Source organism: Doryrhamphus excisus, chromosome 19 (genome assembly GCF_030265055.1).
Source record: "Doryrhamphus excisus isolate RoL2022-K1 chromosome 19, RoL_Dexc_1.0, whole genome shotgun sequence".
NCBI lineage: Eukaryota > Metazoa > Chordata > Actinopteri > Syngnathiformes > Syngnathidae > Doryrhamphus > Doryrhamphus excisus.
Window position 1 is genome coordinate 8,057,523 of NC_080484.1, and position 23,613 is coordinate 8,081,135.

Genomic DNA, 23,613 nt, shown 5'->3' on the forward strand with positions numbered 1-23,613 from the left:
GTCAATGACACAATTGAACACAACGTTTTAATTATTAAGGGAGAAAAAGAAAATCCAAACCTTCATGGTCCTATGTGGAAAAAGTATTGCTCCCCCTGTTAAAGCATAACTGAGATGAATTGAGAGCAATCCGTCTGGAAAAAGCGTTACACAGCCATTTCTAACACTTTGGAACTCCAGCAAACCACAGTGAGAGCTATTATCAAACATGGAAGAAAAAAAAACATACAACAGTAGTGAACCTTCCCAGGAGTGAAATTGCCCCAAGAGCGTAGTGACGACTCATCCAAGAGGTCACAAAAGGCCCTACAACCACACCCAAAAAAAAAATGCAGGCCTCACTTGCCTCAGTTAAGGTCGGTGTTCAAAGTTCCACGACCAAAACCACTATTGAACATACAACTATTGAAGCCTTAAGAACATTCAGGCTTATCTCACATACCCAGAAAACATCTTGATGGTCTCCAAGAAAGACCTTTGGGAAAATGGTCTTGTCCGGCCACTTTTTGGTGACCTCAAGCTGAAACCAACTTAGGTTCTGTAGCAGAACAATGATCCAAAACACACCAGCAAGTCCACCTCTCAATGGCTGAAGAAAAACAAAATGAAGACTTTGGAGCAGCCCTGACCTGAATCCTATTGAGATGTGATATGACCTTAAAAATGCGCTTCATGCTGGAACACCAATTCTGCAAACAACAATTCTGCAAAGTCACCAGAATTGCTCTACAGTGCTGTAAAAGACTCACTGCAAGTTATCGCAATCGCTTGATTGCAGTTGTTGCTGCGAAGGGTGGCCCAACCACTTGGCAATCACTTTTTCACACCACCGTATTTCATTGCATTGACACTATTTTGGGGACATTTCTAGAGTTAAAGGGCATTCGAATCGAGAATTTATCCACGTTAAGTTGTGGATATCATCTCATTGTCAAAGATATCTGACTGATCAATCACTCTCCTCATGCAGCATGTCATCATCCCCGCCAAAGGAGAAGCTAAATGGTGACAGAAGAGACTTCCCGATTAGCACAACTGCCAGACAACCAATCACAATGCTGGACACCAAAATGACCACATGGTCCTCTACTGATGTATAGCTCTGAATCAGTGTTTGTTCTTGTTGCTGTGGTTCACTTGAATCCAGCATAGCTAAGCAAGGAATCTGAAGCCTACTGATTTGTACCGTAGCGCGTGTCTGTGTGTGTGTGTTTGTGTCCTGTTTTTTTGCGGAATGAGAGGGTTCAAGTACGTGAAAGGGGTGTGTGAAGAGGAGGTGAGTCAGGATGTAGGTACAGAATGTCAATCAAGGAAAAAAAAAAACGAGAAGGTCAAGGGATAGGTTTTAATTTTCAGCACTGTGTGCTTTGTATTTATTTTATTGTTTGTTTGCTTTGAGTTGATCCTATGTTATAGTTGGTTCACGTGAGAGTCCATGTATAAACAAACGTGTGAGGTCAGGCCCTGCTGAGACATGAATCTTTAATTTGCTACCGTTCTGAGGCGCTAGTCCTGGTCCAGGTGTGAATAACTCCACAGGTGCTAATATTATAGCAGCTCAGGTTGTCTGTCCTGGTACTGAAGTCAGATTTGTGTGTGTGTAATGTTAAACATATATTAATAACATATTAAGATATTTTATGCAACAGTAAAGTGGGAGGAGACATTACTAACAAGCTTGCGTTGTTTTAAGCAGGCGCATTCAAAAAGTGACAAAGCCTAACCTCGGAGAATATGAAATTGTTTGGATCTCCCCAAATCCATGAAAATCCATCATTGGTATGTGTGAGTGACGGGAAGAAAAGGTCTTGCAAAAACACTGTTTGCATATACAAATCTCTAGACTATTCAGCAAATGAATATAAGACGACTCGTCTTTTTGGGACTTTTTTTTTTTAGGAGAAAAAAATCAGCTTCCATTAACAACTGCGGTTAAGCTCATTCAATTCAATTGTTAGACACACAATTTTCAGTGAAAATCCATCATTGGTATGTGTGAGTGACGGGAAGAAAAGGTCTTGCAAAAGCACAGTTTGTTTGCATATAGAAATCTCTAGACTGTTCAGCAAACGAATATAAGACGACTCGTGTTTTTGAGACTTTTTTTTTTTAGGAGAAAAAAATCAGCTTCCATTAACAACTGCGGTTAAGCTCATTAAATTCAAACGTTAAACACACCTACTTGATATTTAAAAAAAAAAAATCTTATTCTGTCTAGCCAAAAATGACTCCTCACACTTTGCTACTTTTTTTTTTTTTTGCCCTTTTCATTTCAAGCTTTGTGAACCATGTGGTGGATTATGGAAATGGAGCTTCTCTGAGGATTTTGCTGTCGAATTTAAGCCCCCCCCCCCCCCAAAAAAAAGCCAGACCAGCCATGCTGTGTGTGTGTGCGCGTGCATGCTAACATTGAACCAAAGAAGCAAGCTTGTGTGAGCTCTCAGTATTTTAAAGCAACATCACTTGACCACTGAGGTCATGTGATGTGACGCGTTCATGATGGTCTCATTGATGATGACTTACCTAAGATACGCAGAACAGGACTGTCATTCATGTTGTTATTCATGTATTCCCCCTTACTTGAAACTTTAAGCAGCCCTGCGTGTGAGTGATGTGTTTAATCCGCAATAAATTATATTTATCATCAAACTGTTTGCTGTCACTTAGTTATCACGTTTGACCTCCTTATTTAATTTATACAGATCATACCCCTGCTACTAAAGAAGCTTTTTTTGGAACGTAAAAGTATTTCATCTGCTTCACTTTTTGGCCGCTCTCTTTGATTTAGTGTCCTCATTATCATGGATGAGCTGGTCTTACTTTTCCCATGCGCTTTCTCCATACAGAGGTCATGACTGTGTGTGTGACAAAGACAGAGTGTGTGTCCAAGGTATAGTGTCCTAAACTATAGACTGAATGAAGCTCATTGTTGTTGTCTGTTGTCTGTGACCTCACTGACTGCCATAAATAACGCATCACCTCCTCTCCCAGTCAAGTTATGACCCTGAATGCTACATGTAGTGACGACATTTTGCTTTTACCAGGAAGGGTCAAACTGAGTTTAGCCTTCCTGTCGAGTTAATAAATCTCACACTGCTGTATTAAAAATTAATCTAAACAACGCTATTTTGGCAGTTGACTGTTGTTAAACTTGGAAAGTTATTTTTAATATTACAAACACTGTCTAATAATTGAATTTGGTATTAAAAATTCTGCCATGACACTATCAGAAAGATACTGTACTAATGAATTAGAGGTTTAATCAATTAAGCAATTAATCCATATATAATTAATCACATTTTGATTGACCAATATTTTGGCACAGTAGCAATGTTTTTCCATTCAAATTGACTGATCGATAACTGAATCAATGAATAGACTCGTACTGTACTAATAAAGTAGAGTTAATCACAATTAATCACCTTTTGATTTAACAATATTTTGACACAGGAGCAATGTTTTTCCATTCAAATTGACTGACCGATGACTGAATCAATGAATAGACTTGTACTGTACTAATAAAGTAGAGTTCATCACCTTTTGATTTAACAATATTTTGACACAGGAGCAATGTTTTTCCATTCAAATTGACTGATCGATAACTGAATCAATTAATAGACTTGTACTCTACTAATAAAGTAGTTAATCACAATGAATCACCTTTTGATTGAACAATATTTTGACACAGTAGCAATGTTTTTCAATTCAAATTGACTGTGATCCACGACGGAATCAATGAACAGACATAGGTACCATACTACTAAATTAGAGTTAATCGCAATTAATGGGATTTTGATTGAACAATATTTTGACACCCACCCTCGGCCATCTCTGTGTGGAGTTTGCATGTTCTCCCCGTGCATGCGTGGGTTTTCTCCGGGTACTCCGGTTTCCTCCCACATTCCAAAAACATGCTAGGTTAATTGGTGACTCCAAATTGTCCATAGGTATGAATGTGAGTGTGAATGGTTGTTTGTCTATATGTGCCCTGTGATTGGCTGGCGACCAGTCCAGGGTGTATCCCGCCTCTCGCCCGAAGACAGCTGGGATTGGCTCCAGCACCCCCGCGACCCTCGTGAGGAAAAGCGGTAGAAAATGAATGAATGAATGAATATTTTGACACAGTAGAAAATGTTTAATTTTCAATTCAAATTGACTGGTCGATGCCTGATTCAATTAGTAGGTGCTGTACTAACAAACCACAGTTAGTTCCAATTAATCACATTTTGATTGGACAATATTAATAGCAATGTTTATCAGTTCAAATTGACTGCGGCAGAGGTTACTTTAATTCTCCACAGTGCACATCTACACAGAGTAAATTTATATGAATATTAGGGGTGGGCGATACTGCATAGTTTGTTATTGATCTGATACCATACAGGACCAGTATTGCTGATACCGATATTTTATTCCAAGAATGTTTTATCATAGTTTTATGTCGCAGGTACAGTATACTCCGTGAAAGGTACCACTAACATAGCAGGCTCTAGGACCCAGTAGATAGCTTCGCTATGTTGCTGCAGCGGTCTTCTGCTAGCTAATGGCAGAGAGGGAGAGAAAGCGGCGGAAGCAGGCGGGGGAGCGCTAGACAAGCAGCCCAGCGAGCGAGAAAGAGAGAGAGAGGGGGAGTGAGAGAGGTCGAGAGTGAACGCAAGGAGGGGAAAACGACGGCCGTCAGGGTCGGACGATACGGTAAATACAAACATTACATTTTTACAACTGGCAGCTGCTTTGCTTGTTACAGCTACAAGCAGTAGTGCTCATTGTTCGCGCGTATTGGAACAACATGGTGGGCAGGAGCTGCGCGTGAAGCCTCAGAGTGAACTTGGGAGTTTTTTTTTTTTGTAGGGTGGGAGGAATGTCAAATGGAATATGGGGGCGGTTATGCTAACATACTCCAATAGAGCGTACACGTCCTCCTCCTCCTAGGACCGTCAGGTAACATTAAACCGAGAGTCGTCCTTTTAAATCCAGCATATAGACCGAGACACATCAGAGCGCTCGGCACCGCCGCCTCCACGGTGAGCGAGCGAGCGAGCGGGCGTACGAGGACGCGCCTGGCGGGGTTAACGGGTGCATTCGGTCTAAGTCGCGCCTCCGTGTGTGTGTGTTTTACCTGACCTAGTAAAGCTTACTGACACACACATACGCACACGAGTATGTTCATCGCACCCTCCAAATGTTTTGGGAGAAGTCACCCACTAAAGGCCGTATGAGGTCGGTCCTAATATTAATTGTCATAAAGCTGGAGTATATGTCATGTTACCTTAAGGACTCGCTGCATTTCCGGCATGCGCTTATAAAATAAAAGTTTGTTGAGGCAGTGGGGTGTACAAAAGTTTATCATATTAAACCTTATTCTTCCTGTTCTGGTTGAGTGATTCATGCAACTTTGCTAGTATTCTTTGTTCCGTTTTCATGGGAATGGTAATACATTGTGCACTTTATTTTTAAAGCAAATTGTGTGCACATGCTCGTCATTTCAATAGCAAAGTAAAACATGACATTTTTCTGCATGCTTTTATTGGGGAAAACATAGCACCATCTAGTGGACACAATGATTGTATTAGTTTGTGAAAATAAATAAGTGAAAGTTGCACTTTCAGTTAGATGTTTTGCGTTATTATGAACAAACCTTACCATTATGACATTTTCACCAAGTCAACAAAATACAGGTGAAACAAAAGCATTGCTTAAAATGTTCTACCTGTAGTATTATAGAGGAAGGGTACTTTTATTATTACTTTTTATTATTCTTCCTACACCCCTTTTCTTTCCCCAGCTGCTTCTTACTACCTTGACCTATCAAGGAAGCTGTTTTCCATGTCCTGGCAACCATTTCCCCTCCCATCAGTTCAGGCTTGTGCTTTTTTTAAAACACTGCTGGCAAGAAGAAGACGGCAAAAATTTCTGTTCCATACACTTTCTGTAGGAGTGTTTGACCTACATATGTCAAACGTGCAATTATGCTGTGAGACCCCTGGAGTGTGTGTGAGATGGTTATCATACACCAATTTCTGCAAAGTTTCCACACCCTCGCCTTTCCGCTGGCCTGCTGCTTGGCGTCTTAACAGCGGTTGACGTAAGGCCACAGTGTGAGGACTGACATACTCCATGAGCATCACACATGGCTGCAGGCACTTACATATAAATCACTGCTACGTTCTAGTTTTTGGGGGGGGGCAATTTCAAGCATTTACAGTTCTCCCATCTGTCACCAGATTAAACGTCTGACATTGCAAATAGCCTACGCGCCCCGTTTGTAGTGATACAGTGACTGTACTTGCAATGACATGTCGACATTCAGCAATTTTTATGAGGTAACTACAGCAAAATGAAGAGTGAACTGGGCTATGTTTTATTTTATACTAAGAATCTGTAATTTGGACTGCCCTGTGGAATTGCAGGGGCGACGATGCTAAATTTCTGTGTGTTTATTCATGTTTGAACCTTGCCGGTGCCAGCAACACATACAGTGGTTTGTACAGATAAATAAGTAAATATGGTCAAGTTCTATGCAGTATTTAAAATTTGTGTGGCATGAAAAAATAATTGTGTTCCCTAAGTGAGTTGTGACAGAAAATAATTGAGAACAACACTGGGATACACTTGGCTATCTGTATAGTAGTTGGGCATCCATGACACCTAAATTACAGATTGTCTAACTAGTGTGAGTGCCCTATTCAAATATTATTAATGATAACCACCACCTTGTATTATATGAATACAAAAAACACCAGTGACACCTAAATTCCGGGTTGTTTGACTAGTGTGAGCGCCTTGATCCATATTCAAGCGAGATGCACTTCTATACAGGGCACTCACGAGTGTTTAGACATGCAAATATTATTAATGATAACCACCACCTTGTATTATATAAATAACCAAATACCAATGATGCCTAAATTCTGGGTTGTTTGACTAGTGTGAGTGCCCTGATCCGTATTCAAGCGAGATGCACTTCTATACAGGGCACTCACGAGTGTTTGCATGGCACTCACGAGTGTTTAGACATGCAAATATTATTAATGATAACCACCACCTTGTATTATATGAATAAACAAACACCAATGGCACCTAAATTCCAGGTTGTTTGACTAGTGTGAGCGCCCTGATCCGTATTCAAGCGAGATGCACTTCTATACAGGGCACTCACGAGTGTTTAGACATGCAAATATTATTAATGATAACCACCACCTTGTATTATATAAATAACCAAATACCAATGATGCCTAAATTCTGGGTTGTTTGACTAGTGTGAGCGCCTTGATCCATATTCAAGCGAGATGCACTTCTATACAGGGCACTCACGAGTGTTTAGACATGCAAATATTATTAATGATAACCACCACCTTGTATTATATAAATAACCAAATACCAATGATGCCTAAATTCTGGGTTGTTTGACTAGTGTGAGTGCCCTGATCCGTATTCAAGCGAGATGCACTTCTCTACAGGGCACTCACGAGTATTTAGACATGCAAATATTATTAATGATAACCACCACCTTGTATTATATGAATAAACAAACACCAATGACACCTAAATTCCGGGTTGTTTGACTTGTATGAGTGCCCTGATCCGTATTCAAGCGAGATGAACTTCTCTACAGGGCACTCACGAGTGTTTAGACATGCAAATATTATTAATGATAACCACCACCTTGTATTATATGAATAAAAAAATTCCAATGACACCTAAATTCCTGGTTGTTTGACTTGTGTGAGTGCCCTGATCCGTATTCAAGCGAGATGCACTTCTATACAGGGCACTCACGAGTGTTTAGACATGCAAATACTATTAATGATAACCACCACCTTGTATTATATAAATAACCAAATACCAATGATGCCTAAATTCTGGATTGTTTGACTAGTGTGAGTGCCATGATCCGTATTCAGGTGAGATATACATGTCTTTACAGGGCACTCACGAGTGTATAGACATGCATGTATTATTGATATCCACCATAATGCATTATATAAATAAACAGACTAGAAATGCTGCACGGTGATTGAGTGGTTAGCGCGCCGGCCACACTGTTCAATTCCCTCCTCGGCCATCTCTGTGTGGAGTTTGCATGTTCTCCCCGTACATGCGTGGGTTTTCTCCGGGTACTCCGGTTTCTTCCCACATTTCAAAAACAAGCTAGGTTAAATGGCGACTCCAAATTATCCATAGGTATGAATGTGAGTGTGAATGGTTGTTTGTCTATATGTGCCCTGTGATTGGCTGGCAACCAGTCCAGGGTGTACCTCGCCTCTCACCCGAAGACAGCTGGGATAGGCTCCAGCACCCCCCGCGACCCTCGTTAGGATAAGCGGTAGAAAATGAATGAATGAATGAATGAATGTTCAACATCTCATTCATACCTTCCACCAATAATGTCGGAATGTTGTCCGGTTAGCAACAAAAATGCTGCCGCTCTTAGATCATGTTGGCTTTGGCCACAACAACATGCTGTTTTTGGATTTTTGAGCTACTTGACTACATACTGTTGAGACATGCCTTGCAAGAATGCTGACCATGTACTGTATCCATCCAATTATGTTTCCTATTGAAGCATTCCTTATGTCAATCATGCTAATAATAACGTGTGTATGACATAATGGCTTGTCCAAGTATGAACATGGTTCACATCTGCTTTTGTATTGAATGTTATTTGATTGCTTGGAATGGAATGACATTTTTCGAGTGTTTGGGAATAATTGAAGAGAAGGGTGTGATTTGTGGCCATGTTGCATACGCTTATGTATTTACTCTCATGATGAATAGTTCCTGCTGCATGAAACGGACAGTTTTATACCGGAACGTCGGTCATTTGCTGAAAGCTGAGCTGGTTGTTCACCTGCATGAGTGTGAACCTGTTAAGAGGGCGAACATGATTTTTTATTTTCACTGTAGCATGTCCACGACCCAATCCATCACGCATTGTTCAAACACCTGTCAAAGCGCTTTGAACTGAGGCCGGCCCGTGTTTGTGCTATCTCCAATCTTCACCAACTTCCTGTTTTCTTCACTTAAGTGCATTTTGCACGTCTTCTCTGCTTCTTTCAGGAGAGGGGGAGGATTGAGTGAGAGTGACTGATTGCCAGACAGAGGAGGCAGTTTGAATGACGGCACACCTGGTGCTTCTGAGGGCCTTTCCCATGTTTTGATTGATTTTCATTTTATTTTATTTATTCTTATTTTTTTTTTTTTGTACTTTGTGAACTCGCTTTCATCAAGCCGCCTCCTTGCCATGCCGTCCAACAGTCCTGCTGCCACCGAACTGCCCCAGATGCCAGACAACAAAACCTCCAACAATGTGGTAAGACAAATATATATCTATTGGTTGGCTTTCTTTTATCCTTTGTAGATGCTGATGTTTTATTTTGGAATGAGTGTCACAAAAATATGATAATAATTTGGAGTGCATGAGAAAGTGGAAAAGACTCTATTTGGCCCCATGGTAATTTGTTAACACGTATATCTCATAAGGCAGCAGCATGAATGGAAGCTAGCCGTGTTAGCTTAGTTTAGCAGAGCATGCTGGTGCAGCTGTGTTGTGTTTTCCCGCTTGTTAATGGAAACGAGCGTTTGACCATGTCCACTGACGTCGTGCAAGTGAACGTTTATTCTTGCTTTCAACTTGTCAGACATTCCCAACACTTCCTGCCTTCAAAATAAGAGCGCTGTTGGCCACATTCTGCCATAAAAAATGCATTCCTTCAACACAAGCACGGGCATTACAGTTTGTTGAGGATTTTGTAGCAATGTGTGCAGAGGCTGACAAAGATGTATTGCATCAATATTTTTAATGACACACTCTATTCTGTTAAAATACGTCTAAAAGGTAAAAGATGGAATTCTAAAAAAATGTGAATGGAATTTTTGTGTTTCACGTAGCACAACCTACGTTTTCAAGTGCATACATGGTACTGCAGATGCATAATAATGATGCATGATGATCATATTACGACATGATGCCATAATAATGTGGTCTAAACACATACTGTGATATTGTTGGAGGTTGGATTGTGTGTGTAATGTGAGAAGTCCTTGTAATACTTTGGTGTTTATTTATAGTGTGTCTCGGAGTGTAAGCTAAATATAAGATAATTATACCATAACATGTAGCAAATTGTGTTTTTCTTTTCTGGTAAATGTATTTATGAATAGAAGCAAAGTACGGAAATAATTCAGAGAACACACATAGAGAGCAGGAACAGGGCCAGAAAGGAAAATGGAGAGAATAAGTGAGGTAGATGTGGAAAGAGAAAGGAAGAAAGAAAGAGGACAGGCTGTCTGATGCTGATGGGATCCTCTTCCTCCCGCCTGGCTTGCAGTCTGGTCGCTTAGCAACTGCGGCAGCCTAAAATAACCTGCCACAAGTCAGAAATAGACCAAAAGATATATGAACAGATTGGCCGGTCCCGGTGTTTGACACTTGTTTAAATCGACACGCTTGAGCAAGCTTCTCAATCTGTATGTTTTACAGCTCAAGTGTGTCCCTTAGTATTTGTCACACTTGCAATATTCCTTCCACTGGAGAAGCTGGCACCCGAACAAGCAAAAGCAGACAAGCACAGGGGCCATCCCTTGTACTGGCTGTTTGCTGTACCCAGAGATCATTGGAGGAAGCGACACCAGAACGTTTAGTCAGCATGGCAGTCTCTGTCGGAGACAGTTGCTAAGCAGTTTCTGCACCTTAGCAACCACTCCACTGTCACTGCAACGCCGGGGTCCAGTCGAGGAAGGAAGGAAAGGGATCAAGGCACTAATGGAAAAAAACACAAGCACGGCACAAAGACATCACAGAGTCTGATAGCACGCAGTATTTCTACTCCACACTGGAGAGAATCAAATTCGAGCGTCCATGTCAACACCAAGTCCAATCACCATAAATAAGTCAGGCTAACATAGTAGTGGATTGGAAATAGAATTTATCTTGCATCTGTACAGATTGTCTTGAAATTGCATCAAGCTGTTGGTGAATGTACCTGCGGCAAAACCCGAATACATCATCTGTACGGTAAAACTAACCTCTCTCATGTTGCCTATTAGTGGCGGAATTCTATTCTCTTGTGCATTTAACGGAATACTACATGTCAAGGTGTCCTGGAAGAGAGGCTGTTGTCAAAAATAACGGTATTAACAGCGGTGCATCGTGTAACGAGTCACACACAATCTGACGCTCCTTCAAAACTTTATTTTGACCCGAACGCATCAGCAGCAGTTAAATTCCGACACCATGTACTGTATGTATTACCAACTCACATACACATCTCTAGTCCTCTTCGGAACCACACTTCCTCAATGTCACTTGAGTACCGCGAGATGTCTTAATTATGCGTGTTTGTTTGGTCCAAATAAACAGAAATACAAATAAAAACAATTATAGCGACTTCATACAAAAGGGTCGCTGAGAGGCTGAAGCCGGGGCCTTTACTTTGTCTGACGCGCCGCACATAAAAAAAAAATCTCTGAGATACAAAAATGAGTTTAACCTTTTATTAAAGAAAAATAATAATCAACTTTTGATACCGTGCACAAACTCATAATCAAAGTAATCACAGAGATTAAAGGAATCAGCGGTCAACAAAAAATACGGCAACCCTGCTCACCCTCTCTCTTTGTCTGAACAGGTGCCTATATTAACGAAGCGTCACCGCCCATAACCATTTGACCTACTTCCCTTACAAAAAATACAAATAATATTCATTCATTCATTTTCTACCGCTTTTTCCTCACGAGGGTCGCGGGGGTGCTGGAGCCTATCCCAGCTGTCTTCGGGCGAGAGGCGGGGTACACCCTGGACTGGTCGCCAGCCAATCACAGGGCACATATAGACAAACAACCATTCACACTCACATTCATACCTATGGACAATTTGGAGTGTAGCATGTTTTTGGAATGTGGGAGGAAACCGGAGTACCCGGAGAAAACCCACGCATGCACCGGGAGAACATGCAAACTCCACACAGAGATGGCCGAGGGTGGATTGAACCCTGGTCTCCTAGCTGTGAGGTCTACGCGCTAACCACTAGACCGCCGTGCCACCCAATCTAAATAATATGATAAACAATAACAAACACCACTATTCAAATTTCAACTATCATGCACCTACAAAAATCAATCCAAATTCATTCATGGCTCCTACAACAATACATGGGTATTCTTATCATTCATACATGTGCTGAATTTAAGTATGCTCAGAAATCCCAGAAAATCCACTCCAAATGTGGTGTCCTTGAAGGCAACCCCTCATTACTCATAATAACACTGTTAAGTGTGATTCAAATGTCCTGCTATTACTTCAGAGACTAGCACTTTACATGCTACAATTTGAGTGTTTAATGTGGCCTCTTTGTTTTGGCCAGAGTGAAGATGGAGCAGAACAGGACAGTCCAGAGGAGGCAACTCAGGGGACCCCCCCGAACAAGCGTAGAGTGGGCCGTCCGAGCAGGAAACGCAAACCGTTCCTTCCTGTGAGTACGCTTAAAAGGATGCTAGCTCCAGATATGCTCCATATTTATGTACGTTTTCATTTAATGTCACGGTGTGCGGAATGCTTTGTTTATAGTGTACTTATTGTTAGCTGGCTGAGCTACTATTCAGAGGCAAGTGTGAGTGAATTTCATCACCGTGGCGCCTGTGATGTGACAGGCGAGGGGAACACCCTCAACGACAACGTCGATCAGAGCAGCTCGTAAACGTTTCAAGCTACTGTATCGATGTTGCATGCTGCATTTTTGCTCCAAACGCCAAAGCGATGGTGCCAAGTGAAGCGTGCGATCCCTTTGCACTCTCTGGAAACTGAAACCGACTGGAGGCATTTGTAACCCTCGGCTAATAACGTGTAAACACACTGTGTTTCTTAATTATATAATGTTACAACATGACATGTTACTGTTTTAGCAGCAGTAATGCTCCGCCCTAATGGATGCTGTGTACTGATTATTACATACTTTACTATGACTAACACCGCCATATGTTGCAGCATGCAACTTTAGCTCAACATATTTTGCTGTGAGGGCGGCACAGCGGTTGAGTGGTTAGCGCGCAGCTAGGAGACCAGGGTTCAATTCCACCCTCGGCCATCTCTGTGTGGAGTTTGCATGTTCTCCCCGTGCATGCGTGGGTTTTCTCCGGGTACTCCGGTTTCCTCCCACATTCCAAAAACATGCTAGGTTAATTAGCGACTCCAAATTGTCCATAGGTATGAATGTGAGTGTGAATGGTTGTTTGTCTATATGTGCCCTGTGATTGGCTGGCCACCAGTCTAGGGTGTACCCCGCCTCTCGCCCGAAGACAGCTGGGATAGGCTCCAGCACCCCCGCGACCCTTGTGAGGAAAAAGCGGTAGAAAATGAATGAATGAATGAATGAATATTTTGCCTGCTGAGCGGAGCTGGCGTCTGTAAAGCGCTACGATAATACAAAATGTGTACAGTAAATCCTGTGGCAAATATGCTTTTATCACTGATCAGTGGTGAAAGTGCCGTGAAAAATTGTCTCTTAACAGGAGGTCATGAAACAAAACGTCTCCCTCACTCACGGTGCAACAAAAAGTAACACATGCACTATGCAGGTAATAATAATAATAATACATTTTATTTGTATAGCGCTTTTCAAAATACTCAAAGACACTTTACAGAAGAATGGAGTTGAATAAAAGCAAGTAAACAAAGTAGAAGACTCACCAAAATACTACATTCATTTGTTAATACACAATTAAAACATGAGTAAAAGCGGGGCAGGGCACAAAGTTAGACATTAAAAACAAATTTAAAGAGGTGGGTTTTTAGTTGTTTTTTGAAACTGGGAAGGTCAGGGCAAGCACGGAGTGAATGGTAGAGGTCTACACGGAGCGGCTGGCCCCACGGCTGGCCCGGACTCCTCGGCTAACAGGGCGGGGCGGGCTGAAGAAATCTCAAGAACATTGCCACGGCTATGGAAAATTAATATAAAAAAAATATTGATAGCCTCATTTGTTTCTTGAAAGGTCACCTATATTGTATAATCCTTCCTTATATCATCTTTTCCACACAATTTATACTATCTTGAGCTGAAAAGAGGTCATTAAATTTTTGCGCTGGCCGCTCAAATCTCACCAGGGCTGTGGACGGCTGTGGCTGTCGTGCCAAGGAAAAGCACAGCCGTGTAGACCTCTAGTGAATGGGGCAAAGAGTTCCAGAGGGTTGGGGGCAGCGATGGAGAAGGCTCTGTCTCCCCAGGTTCGGAGCTTGGTCTTACAGGGGAGTGCCAGGAGGTTGGAGTCATGGAGGTACATACGTAAATAAACGCTCACATATTAATACATACATACATACATACATGCAAAACAATGCTATTTTACTGTCATGTATAACCCACAAGGCTTGCTGGGTAACTTCATGCTGGGGAAGTGTATGTGTGGGCTTCCCAGCATGCTTTGCGGGTCACAGATTAGCACAAAATAATATTTCATGCATATATATTAGTTTGAATGTGTCAGTCAGTCAGTCTTTCATAGGTGGGTTGTATCGTGTGTTAGCATTTTTGTTAGCATCAGTACAGCTGGTTAAACACACTGTCGCTCAAGAAGATGACGCCAGTTCACATGTGTGCACAAGGTGCGTTCATGTGTGAAGGAGAGCAGGTTTGATCGTGTTCTGGTGTGTGACCAGGTGGGCTGGCTTTGTGTGGGTTCATCACACACGCACACACACAACGGCTACACTTTGTTACACAAATCTTTGTCTCCTGTTCTACGACTTATACTATTCTCAGTCATGTATGCGTAAACATTGCATGGTTGCTTTTGTGTCGGGTATGGAGGCTCCCCATGTTCTCACACACACGCACACACATGTGATGATTGTTTTATGGTAGATCCACTTCCTGGTTCCTTTTGTCCTTTTCACATCATAATCCCACAAGTTAAGGCACAGGAATATGGAACATTTGTTGCTTTTTAGGCATGTGCGCTCCAGTCGAGGCCTGTTGTGATTTAAACCATAAGATGACTTATCAAATGAAGATGTCACTCTCATTCCCTGTTTCTTTTATTGTGCTGTTTGTATTCAACTGGGGATTTGGTCATCTTCCACTACTCACATTTTGGGAACCTAATGGTTTTAGTTGACCTCTTTATTATGAGTAAAGAATGCATATTTAACTTCAAATTGGTGCTTCAGATTTTCAGGCAGGTGTTGCAGGATTAGCTGTCAAGACGCTGTCAGTATACGAATGCAGACTTAAATGAAGATCAGTCTCTTTATCATCGCTTTGTGGGCCTCTTTCCAACCATAAATCAGGGTAAACACCTTAAAAGTGATATATGCCTTCGTGTGGGTTTGAGTCCAGCTGAAACCGTCTGTGTGGACTTTGCATGTTGCCCCTCCTCCCGCATTCCACAGATGGATGCATGTTAGGCAAATCGGAGGCTCTGACTTAGGTGTCCTTAGGTGTGAATGTGAGTGTGAATGGTTGTTTGTCTATGTAGTATACTGCATGTGCTCTGTCATTGTGCCCGGCTCTCCCCCAAAGTTAACTAGGATAGGATCACATATGATCCTGAACAAGATAATTGGTATGGAAAAGTATGGGAAAATATTTATGTTTCCAAGATGGTTACCACTGTTTGGTTTTTCTTTTGTTTTTTTTAACATAACAGGAATGGATGGATCTTTTTTTCCAAGCAGCTATGATGCTTGAAGTGGACTGGCCAGCCCTGAGCTCTTATACTTATACTCAGTGGCGTCACTAGGCCTATTTTAGGGGGGTTTCAGTCCCCCTAAAATGGTCTTAAGCCCCCCTAAATAATTTGATAATTTTTATTGATTTTGGGTTTGTTTTTGTTTTTTTTTTTACAAAAAAATATCTGACAAATTGTATATAATAGGGCAAGAATAAGGAATAAAGAATTCACATTACCTGTAATTAATTTATAATCTAGTAGTAATAATCAGAAGAAGAAGAATGATGATAGTAATAATAGGCTAATTAATAATATAATAATGATTATTTATTTATATATATATATATGTAAAGCACAACTTAGAATAGGAGTTAAAGTAAATATTCACATTACCTGTCATTTATTTATAATCTAGTAGTAATAATCAGAAGAAGTAATAGTAGTAATAATAGGCTAATTAATAATATAATAATTAATAATAATTAATAATATATAATAATAATAATTTTATATATATATATATATATATATATATATATATATATATATATATATATATATATATATATATATATATATATATATATATATATATATATATATATATATATATATATATATATATATATTTATTCATTCATATCCTGTGCATCTCCAGGGGGCTAAGCCCCCCCTGTCCTCAGAACCTAGTGATGCCCCTGCTTATACTTATACTTATACTTAGCTCAGAAAAAAATTTGCCTTAAAGGAAAACTGCACTCCACACGTCTTGCTGTTGTCTGTGTGTTCCAAATAGAGGAAAAATGCTAGCACGAGGCAGCTAACAATGCATGTCATGGGATTCACCTAGCCCGCCGATAGAGCTCTGTATTAAAACACTGTCAACAGCGTTTTTATATACATGCTGTGGCCATGTTGTTGTGAGGAGCTGTGTCACTACGCCAGAAAATTAGTCCTTCGGTGTTATCTTGTAGCTTGGTTAATATGTTGGTCACGTTATGTAAATGGTACATTGTTGGTGCATTTGGAGGGGTTGGTGACATTACGCGCATTATTAGCTGCCTCATGCTAGCTGCTAGCTGACAGCTACTATATTTGGGATGACATATTTACAGTGACAGTGATATTTAAAGCTGCATCAAGCAATGAAACTATTTACTTGAATATAAACGCGACAGCTGGTGTAACAATGCAACATTTGGCAATATAACCGCAAAAAAATGCTTAGTCTGAAGACCCTTGGAACATATAGAAATAATATAGATTTTTTCAGGAACTGGGGGAACCTGGCCCGCCATGCACTTACATTTCACAGACGACCGCAGTGGAAAGTCCATGTTCCTCTGTTTCGACTGAATGAGTAAGTAGTCAGTTGTTTGCTCCAATGTTAGCTGACTCGGCTAATGAAGTGAAAAACGGCTTAATGCAGCTTTAAAGTCATCTCGGGGTTAAAACAATAATAAGCCGCGTGCTCGCGACAAAGGCACTCATTGCTATTGTATTTTATTTGTAAAGCATATGACAACACATTTGATAGCAATCCATCCTTGTTACATTATCTGTGTACTTGTATCTATGCATATCCAATTATTTTTTTCAGCTAATTAACGAAGTTCACACTTGACACGATCAACATAAGTACACAGCATCCATTTTTTAAAGTTTGAATGTGTTGCTGTGTTGTCTTTTGAATATGATTTGTTTAATTCATTTGCCGTAAAATTGATTTTATTTAACCTTGTTACTTTTGTGTTACTGATTTTATGGTGCTGTGTTTAATTTTAATTATTCCTCAATGAAAAGGGGGAGCATTTTATGGTATTTTTAAGTCATTCAATGTAATTAAACAGCATTAACTAATTGGGGTTGATGCATACATTTTGCTCCCATGCTGTATGATATGCTTTGGACATTTCCACATAGCAAGCATATTTGTCTGCAGTGATAACGGCTCATAGTATGAGCGTGTGTGCTTTTTTATGGCCTCTTTCGCTTCCTCATTAGCACTCACATTACCACCTACCTTCCGCAGGTTTAGAAAGCCTACCTTTCATTAAGTGATACACGAACACGTAGTCAAGAAAGCCGGCATAACTCCTCATTAAAATCATTAATGGAGGTGCTAATGGATAAAAGTAACATATTTGTTTATTTCTGAGAATGTGAGTGCATTACGACTCGCAGCTGACTTCCCTTCCAATTTCACGAAGGGTGTAATGGCGGTGTGAGTGTTCACGGCATTGATTACAAGCGGACACATGCTGCCCAATGTGTGTGCTTTTGCTTTGTAACTACAACACACATAATGACAATTACATTACACTACATTAAGTGTAGTCTGTATGTACAAGAATGTGTGCTGTTTAAGATGTCTTGCTGAGATTGTTCCATCTGTTTCCTAGGAGATGGCAACCTCTGATCCCTGTGCCCCTCCGTCTCTGCCTGAGGAGCTGGAGCCCTCCCCCTCCCCTCGCAAGAAACGTGGGCGTCGGAAATTAGAGCAAAACGAGAGGAATAAGGGTATAGTTTGTAGCGCAAAGCCCTGTTGTGTAATTGTAATGTGGTGATAGATGGAACAGTGGAACCTTCAAAGTTGAGTTCAGTCTATTCAGGCGACACTGGGGAGAAAATGTTGTAATTTTTAACATTCCTGTGCGCTAGTGTGTCAGAAAAGGGCGCACACACTGTGCAATTTGTGCCGTGCTTGGGCACGTTTGACACCTCAAGTCTGATGAGTGTTAAAGCTCTGATCCTTCATAGTCTAGTATATTCATTCATTCATTCATTTTCGGGGTACACCCTGGACTGGTCGCCAGCCAATCACAGGGCACATATAGACAAACAACCATTCACACTCACATTCATACCTATGGACAATTTGGAGTGGCCAATTAACCTAGCATGTTTTTGGAATGTGGGAGGAAACCGGAGTACCCGGAGAAAACCCACACATGCACGGGGAGAACATGCAAACTCCACACAGAGATGGCCGAGGGTGGAATCGAACCTTGGTCCTCCTAGCTGTGAGGTCTACGCGCTAACCACTCGATCACCGTGCCACCCCTTCATAGTCTATATACATCTGCTAATTGTTAAAAACTGCCACTTTGCACAATATAATAGAAAGATGAAGAGGATACCTCAAGCTAAATGGCTAATTTGGCTCGAGACAAAAGAGTACGAGAGAGGCTGACAAAGTGTGTGATGAAGGAATTATGAGGCTGTTCAATTGTGATGCTGAGGAAGACGACTTTAATGGTCTTAGAGTGGGACAAATAGCGTTAGGCATTGCTTGAATTCGAATGATGATTCTCGATTCCGATGCTTTTAAGAGGCAGGGCCACAAAAGTTTGCCCGTTTGCTATCAGTCAGATGATGACTTTGGAGGTTCCACTGTAATTGTAATGTGATAACAGGTGAATTGCTTGTTTCTATTTGGCACATTCATTGTTGTGAATCCATGTTTTTTGTGAGCTAAAACTAAGATGGACGTTATTTTGAAAATGTCTTGGGTTAAAACAACATGGCTGCAACTAAAATAACTTCCACATGGCAGCCCTTGGAGGCATTTTGACTTTAAATATGGATTCCAAGCAGATGTAATAAAATCACCCTTACATATCCTCATTAAAACTCTTGTTAAATCACAACAAAAGGCCCATTTCCTGTTATTTGCCCCACTGTAGATGAACCAGACGACAGAAGTTGTGACTCCCCCAGAGAGGTGAGTATATCAGCTCCTTTTACATTTTGTTTTGTTTCTCCCTCATATATTAAACCCCATATTCTTACAATACTCACGAATAGACAGTGAAGGGAACATCAAGCCTTTATTGCTGTGTGTGCAGGGTGAGACAGGGAGGTTGCGTAGGAAACCGGTCCCCAGGGTGACTTTCCAGGCCGGAGATCCGTACTACATCAGCAGGAGACAGAAGGAAGAATGGCTCAGCCGCTGGAAGATGGAGGTGCGACAGAGACCTAAATTGTGTCTGTGTGAGCTGTGATTATATACGTCTACATAAACTCACTCATAATAATAATAATAAAAAAAAGAACCTGCGTGTGAATACAAGTAACACTCCAAACCACTCCATTAGGTAGTCAAATTCTCACACGTGATCCAAAGTAGCTGCAGGAAGTTGTGCTTTTGTCTGTAGTGCTGATACCGCATCGAGTAAAAAGGGATAGTCCCCTCGTCCGCCTTTTTGGTAGAATCTCTTCCGGGCCTTTGCAGCGTCTGTCTGCGATGCAAAATAAGAAGAAATGAGAAATCAGAGAGAAGTTTGTATACAAAATGTTATGACTGTGAACGAATTCTTAAAGCACACATCACAAACACGCATGTTTTTCTTTTTTTTTTTTTTTTTAATTAAAGGGGACCTATTATGCTAATTTTGCGATCCTTTTGTACAGAGCTGTGGACTCCTATAGAGCAGCTTCACACAATAACCAGCATAGAAAACCTTCTGGATCAGGGGTCTCAAACTCAATTTACCTGGGGGCCACTGGAGCTAGGGTCTGGGCAAGGCTGGGCCGCATCAGTTTTTAAAAAAAACAAAACAAAACACATTTATTAAAAACTTTTTCAGTGCTTTGGTTCCGATTTTCTACAATGAAAGCTCTGATAAAACATTCCACTGTTCTCAAATATCTTAATTTTTATTTTTCTGCACAAAATAAGATGAAAAATAAATAAACAAATCAAGAATAAAGACAATCAATTAATCAGTAATAAATAAATATAATAATAATAATAAAAGGGCAAATAATAAAAACTTAAGAAACCACATATAGTTGGTGGGTAGACAAATTATTTTTTTCAGATTAAAATGAACAAAGCATTATTAGAGCCCTGTAGACATGACAAAACACAACTATAGTCACATTTATACTTTTTTTAATTTACAACATATTGCGCAACTGCAGGGTCTTGAGACACATGCTAACTCGCAAACTAGAGAGCTAGCGACCTAAACGGTAGCCTTCAAGTTATTTCCTTTAAACTTAAATAGCCAAAAATATACCACTTCCACATGCATAGGGAGGATAACTATTAACAGTTATTTAACCTTTAACATGAACATTAATCAAACATAATAATTTTTTCTGGGTACATGATACCATACAGCATCCATATCAAACTTGCGCGGGCCGCACTAACATTAAACTTTCATATCAAGGCGGGGGCCTCAAACTAGTTTGGACTACCGTGTTCCAGACAGTGAGCACTGTGGTTGTCTCCACCTCCGTGGACCCACAGCGTCATTAATGTGCGCTGCTTCTGGCTTCAGCAACAATTTGACGGATATTTGACAAAGAACTTCGCCTACACCCACGGCCATAAGAAATCCCACTCCTCTGTGACATCACAAAAAAACAGTTTTGCAACGCCCTCTGAAACCGAGCGTTTTGAGCCATCCCAAACGTCTTTCAGGGCTAACTTCCAAACGTCATTATCTGAAACTAGACATCATTTAAAACGAGAATACAACATTCTAACTACATTTATAGGTCAGAAAAGTGGTCCCCTTTAATGCATTAGTGAGTTTTTAACCCTGTACTGCTCTTGATGTATTGTTTTACACAGGAAGGAAGTGTACTTCCTTTCTATACAGATATACAGTGCAGTAGTGGAAAGTGAACAGCCGTTGTTGATTAGGGTTCACAAGTTTTCAGTTGAATCAAAGAATTATCACTTCAGTGACCTGTTTGGACACTTTTATCTGGAAATGCATATTGTAAAACCGTCGAAAATCATGTTCCGCTTTGTTGTATGTAAGCCAGGGAGAGAAAATCCCACAAACAAGCTTGACGACATGACGACATGATCGTATGTGAGAGAGCGTAGCAGTAAGGAGGATGAGATAATCACAGGCCGAGAGACTGACCTAGAAGCTTTTTCCATGTGTTGTCATAGCCTTGTACTAGATTTACAATTATTATAGTTCATAAACACCGGGATGGATAATATACTCTCATGTATGCGTGTAGCAAATGAGAAGAAGAAGAAGGTTGGCAAGGTTTGTGTTATGACGGAAGAGAGCAAGGATGAGCTTGGGCTGCTCCACTTCCTGATTGATTATTCATTCATTCATTCATTCATTTTCTGCCGCTTTTCCTCACGAGGGTCGCGGGGGTGCTGGAGCCTATCCCAGCTGTCTTTGAGCGAGAGGCGGGGTACACCCTGGACTGGTCGCCAGCCAATCACAGGGCACATATAGACAAACAACCATTCACACTCACATTCATATTTCATATTATAATTTGCAGACCCCAATTAACCTCGTGAATTAATTAATGTGGGAGGAAACCGGAGTACCCGGAGAAAACCCACGCATGCACAGGGAGAACATGCAAACTCCACACAGAGATGGCCGAGGGTGGAATTGAACCCTGGTCTCCTAGCTGTGAGGTCTGCGCGCTACCCACTCGACCGCCGTGCCGCCCCCTGACTGATTAACTATAGTTTATTACATACACACATTGCATGATTGTGTGATAATTGTGAGACATATAATAACATAAAATATAATCAGGAAAATGTAATCTTGTAAATAAATGTGTGTAATTACTGCACAATCGTGAAAAACTATGTGAAATGTTATTGATCAAGAATTAAAAGCAACGCAAAGTGCTGCGTTAGCACTCGTTTCCAATTTAGTTTGGTGATACACAAGAATTGCGCTATAGTCCTGGCCTGGAATGTCTATTTAAAAGGGGTAAAGGTTAACCACTGCCATGTTTCTCTATGCTTTGTGTGTGTGTGTGTGTGTGTGTGTGTGTGTAGTCAGTCAACTGAACTGCAGCCAGCTGCTCACAGCCCCATTAAAATCTCATCCACTCTGCTGTCTGAAAGCAACATAGTTTTTGTAAAGGAAAAAGAAATACCATCATCCGGCTTGATGTCTTATGTTACAGCCAAGGCAGTAAATCCTGCACAGGGAAGATGGCACATCTGAATGTATTTCAAAAACCGGTGGTTTCAGTGTGCTATTTTCATATAGAACGTGCCCTCATATACTGTAGCTGTGGTTCTTGGTTTGAGGGTTTGTCGTTGAAACGACAGCACTTTGTTGAGTTGATATACTCTAGCCTTCTTATGGAAGCTTTACCATCATCTTTCTCCCATATGCAATGCTGTCCTTTCATGCCTTCCTAAAAGATTAAATCATTTACCCTCTAACAAGGCACAGCCACCTTGGTTTCAGGTGGGTCCATGACCAACAAAGGTAACAAAGGTGATACAACCAAAACCACTTATGTTGGCGGGCACAAGCCCCACTCTGTGTCATTTAATGTTTTTATATTTTTTGTCATTAATTTTACCATCCACATAACTACCAGGTCGTTGCACTATCCTTGAGCATGTTAAAGGATCTGCTCTTATGAAAATGACAGGAAAAACTAAACATTATTACTGTGTCATTCATTTTCTACCACTTTTTCCTCACGAGGGTCACGGGGGTGCTGGAGCCTATCCCAGCTGTCTTTGGGCGAGAGGTGGGGTACACCCTGGACTGGTCGCCAGCCAATCACAGGGCAAATATAGACAAACAACCATTCACACTCACATTCATACCAATTGAGTGGCCAATTAACCTAGCATGTTTTTGGAATGTGGGAGGAAACCGGAGTACCCGGAGAAAACCCACGCATGCACGGGGAGAACATGCAAACTCCACACAGAGATGGCTGAGGGTGGAATTGAACCCTGGTCTCCTAGCTGTGAGGAAATTTTTTTTACATCTACATAACTGCCAGTTTGCTATAGTATCCTTGAGCATGTTAAAGCATCTGCTCCAATGAAAGTGACAGGAAAAATTAAACTGTGTTTTTTTTTTTATTATTACTCTTACTCTGTTTTTCTTACTCATTTATTTTTATTTTTTGTGTCATTAATTTTAACATCTACATAACTGCCAGGTTGCTACGGTATCCTTGAGCATG

The 23,613-nt window shown here is 40.8% G+C and overlaps 2 protein-coding genes across 16 annotated transcripts in view; both read left to right on the plus strand.

Moving 5' to 3' along the window:
• The window catches only part of dtnba (dystrobrevin, beta a), a 28,020-nt gene extending 24,872 nt beyond the window's left edge, over positions 1-3,148 (plus strand). For 2 of the 9 annotated variants that reach the window (XM_058056802.1, XM_058056807.1), the window contains one exon: positions 971-3,139. In XM_058056802.1, the coding sequence (XP_057912785.1) occupies positions 971-1,002 (32 nt within the window). In that variant the 3' untranslated portion in view covers positions 1,003-3,139. Of the gene's footprint in view, positions 1-970 lie in introns of all 9 variants that reach the window. The other 7 variants (XM_058056801.1, XM_058056809.1, XR_009120208.1 and 4 more) reach the window with 6 other exon arrangements.
• Positions 3,149-4,476: 1,328 nt separating this feature from the next.
• Positions 4,477-23,613, plus strand: part of LOC131106801 (DNA (cytosine-5)-methyltransferase 3A-like) — a 41,711-nt gene continuing 22,574 nt past the window's right edge. The window contains exons 1-6 of one of the 7 annotated variants that reach the window (XM_058056231.1): positions 4,479-4,695; positions 9,061-9,313; positions 12,366-12,473; positions 18,069-18,186; positions 19,353-19,390; positions 19,515-19,631. In XM_058056231.1, coding sequence (XP_057912214.1) covers positions 9,245-9,313; positions 12,366-12,473; positions 18,069-18,186; positions 19,353-19,390; positions 19,515-19,631 — 450 coding nt within the window. In that variant the 5' untranslated portion in view covers positions 4,479-4,695; positions 9,061-9,244. Of the gene's footprint in view, positions 4,696-4,722; positions 4,942-9,060; positions 9,314-12,365; positions 12,474-18,068; positions 18,187-19,352; positions 19,391-19,514; positions 19,632-23,613 lie in introns of those variants that run through there. The other 6 variants (XM_058056229.1, XM_058056232.1, XM_058056230.1 and 3 more) reach the window with 6 other exon arrangements.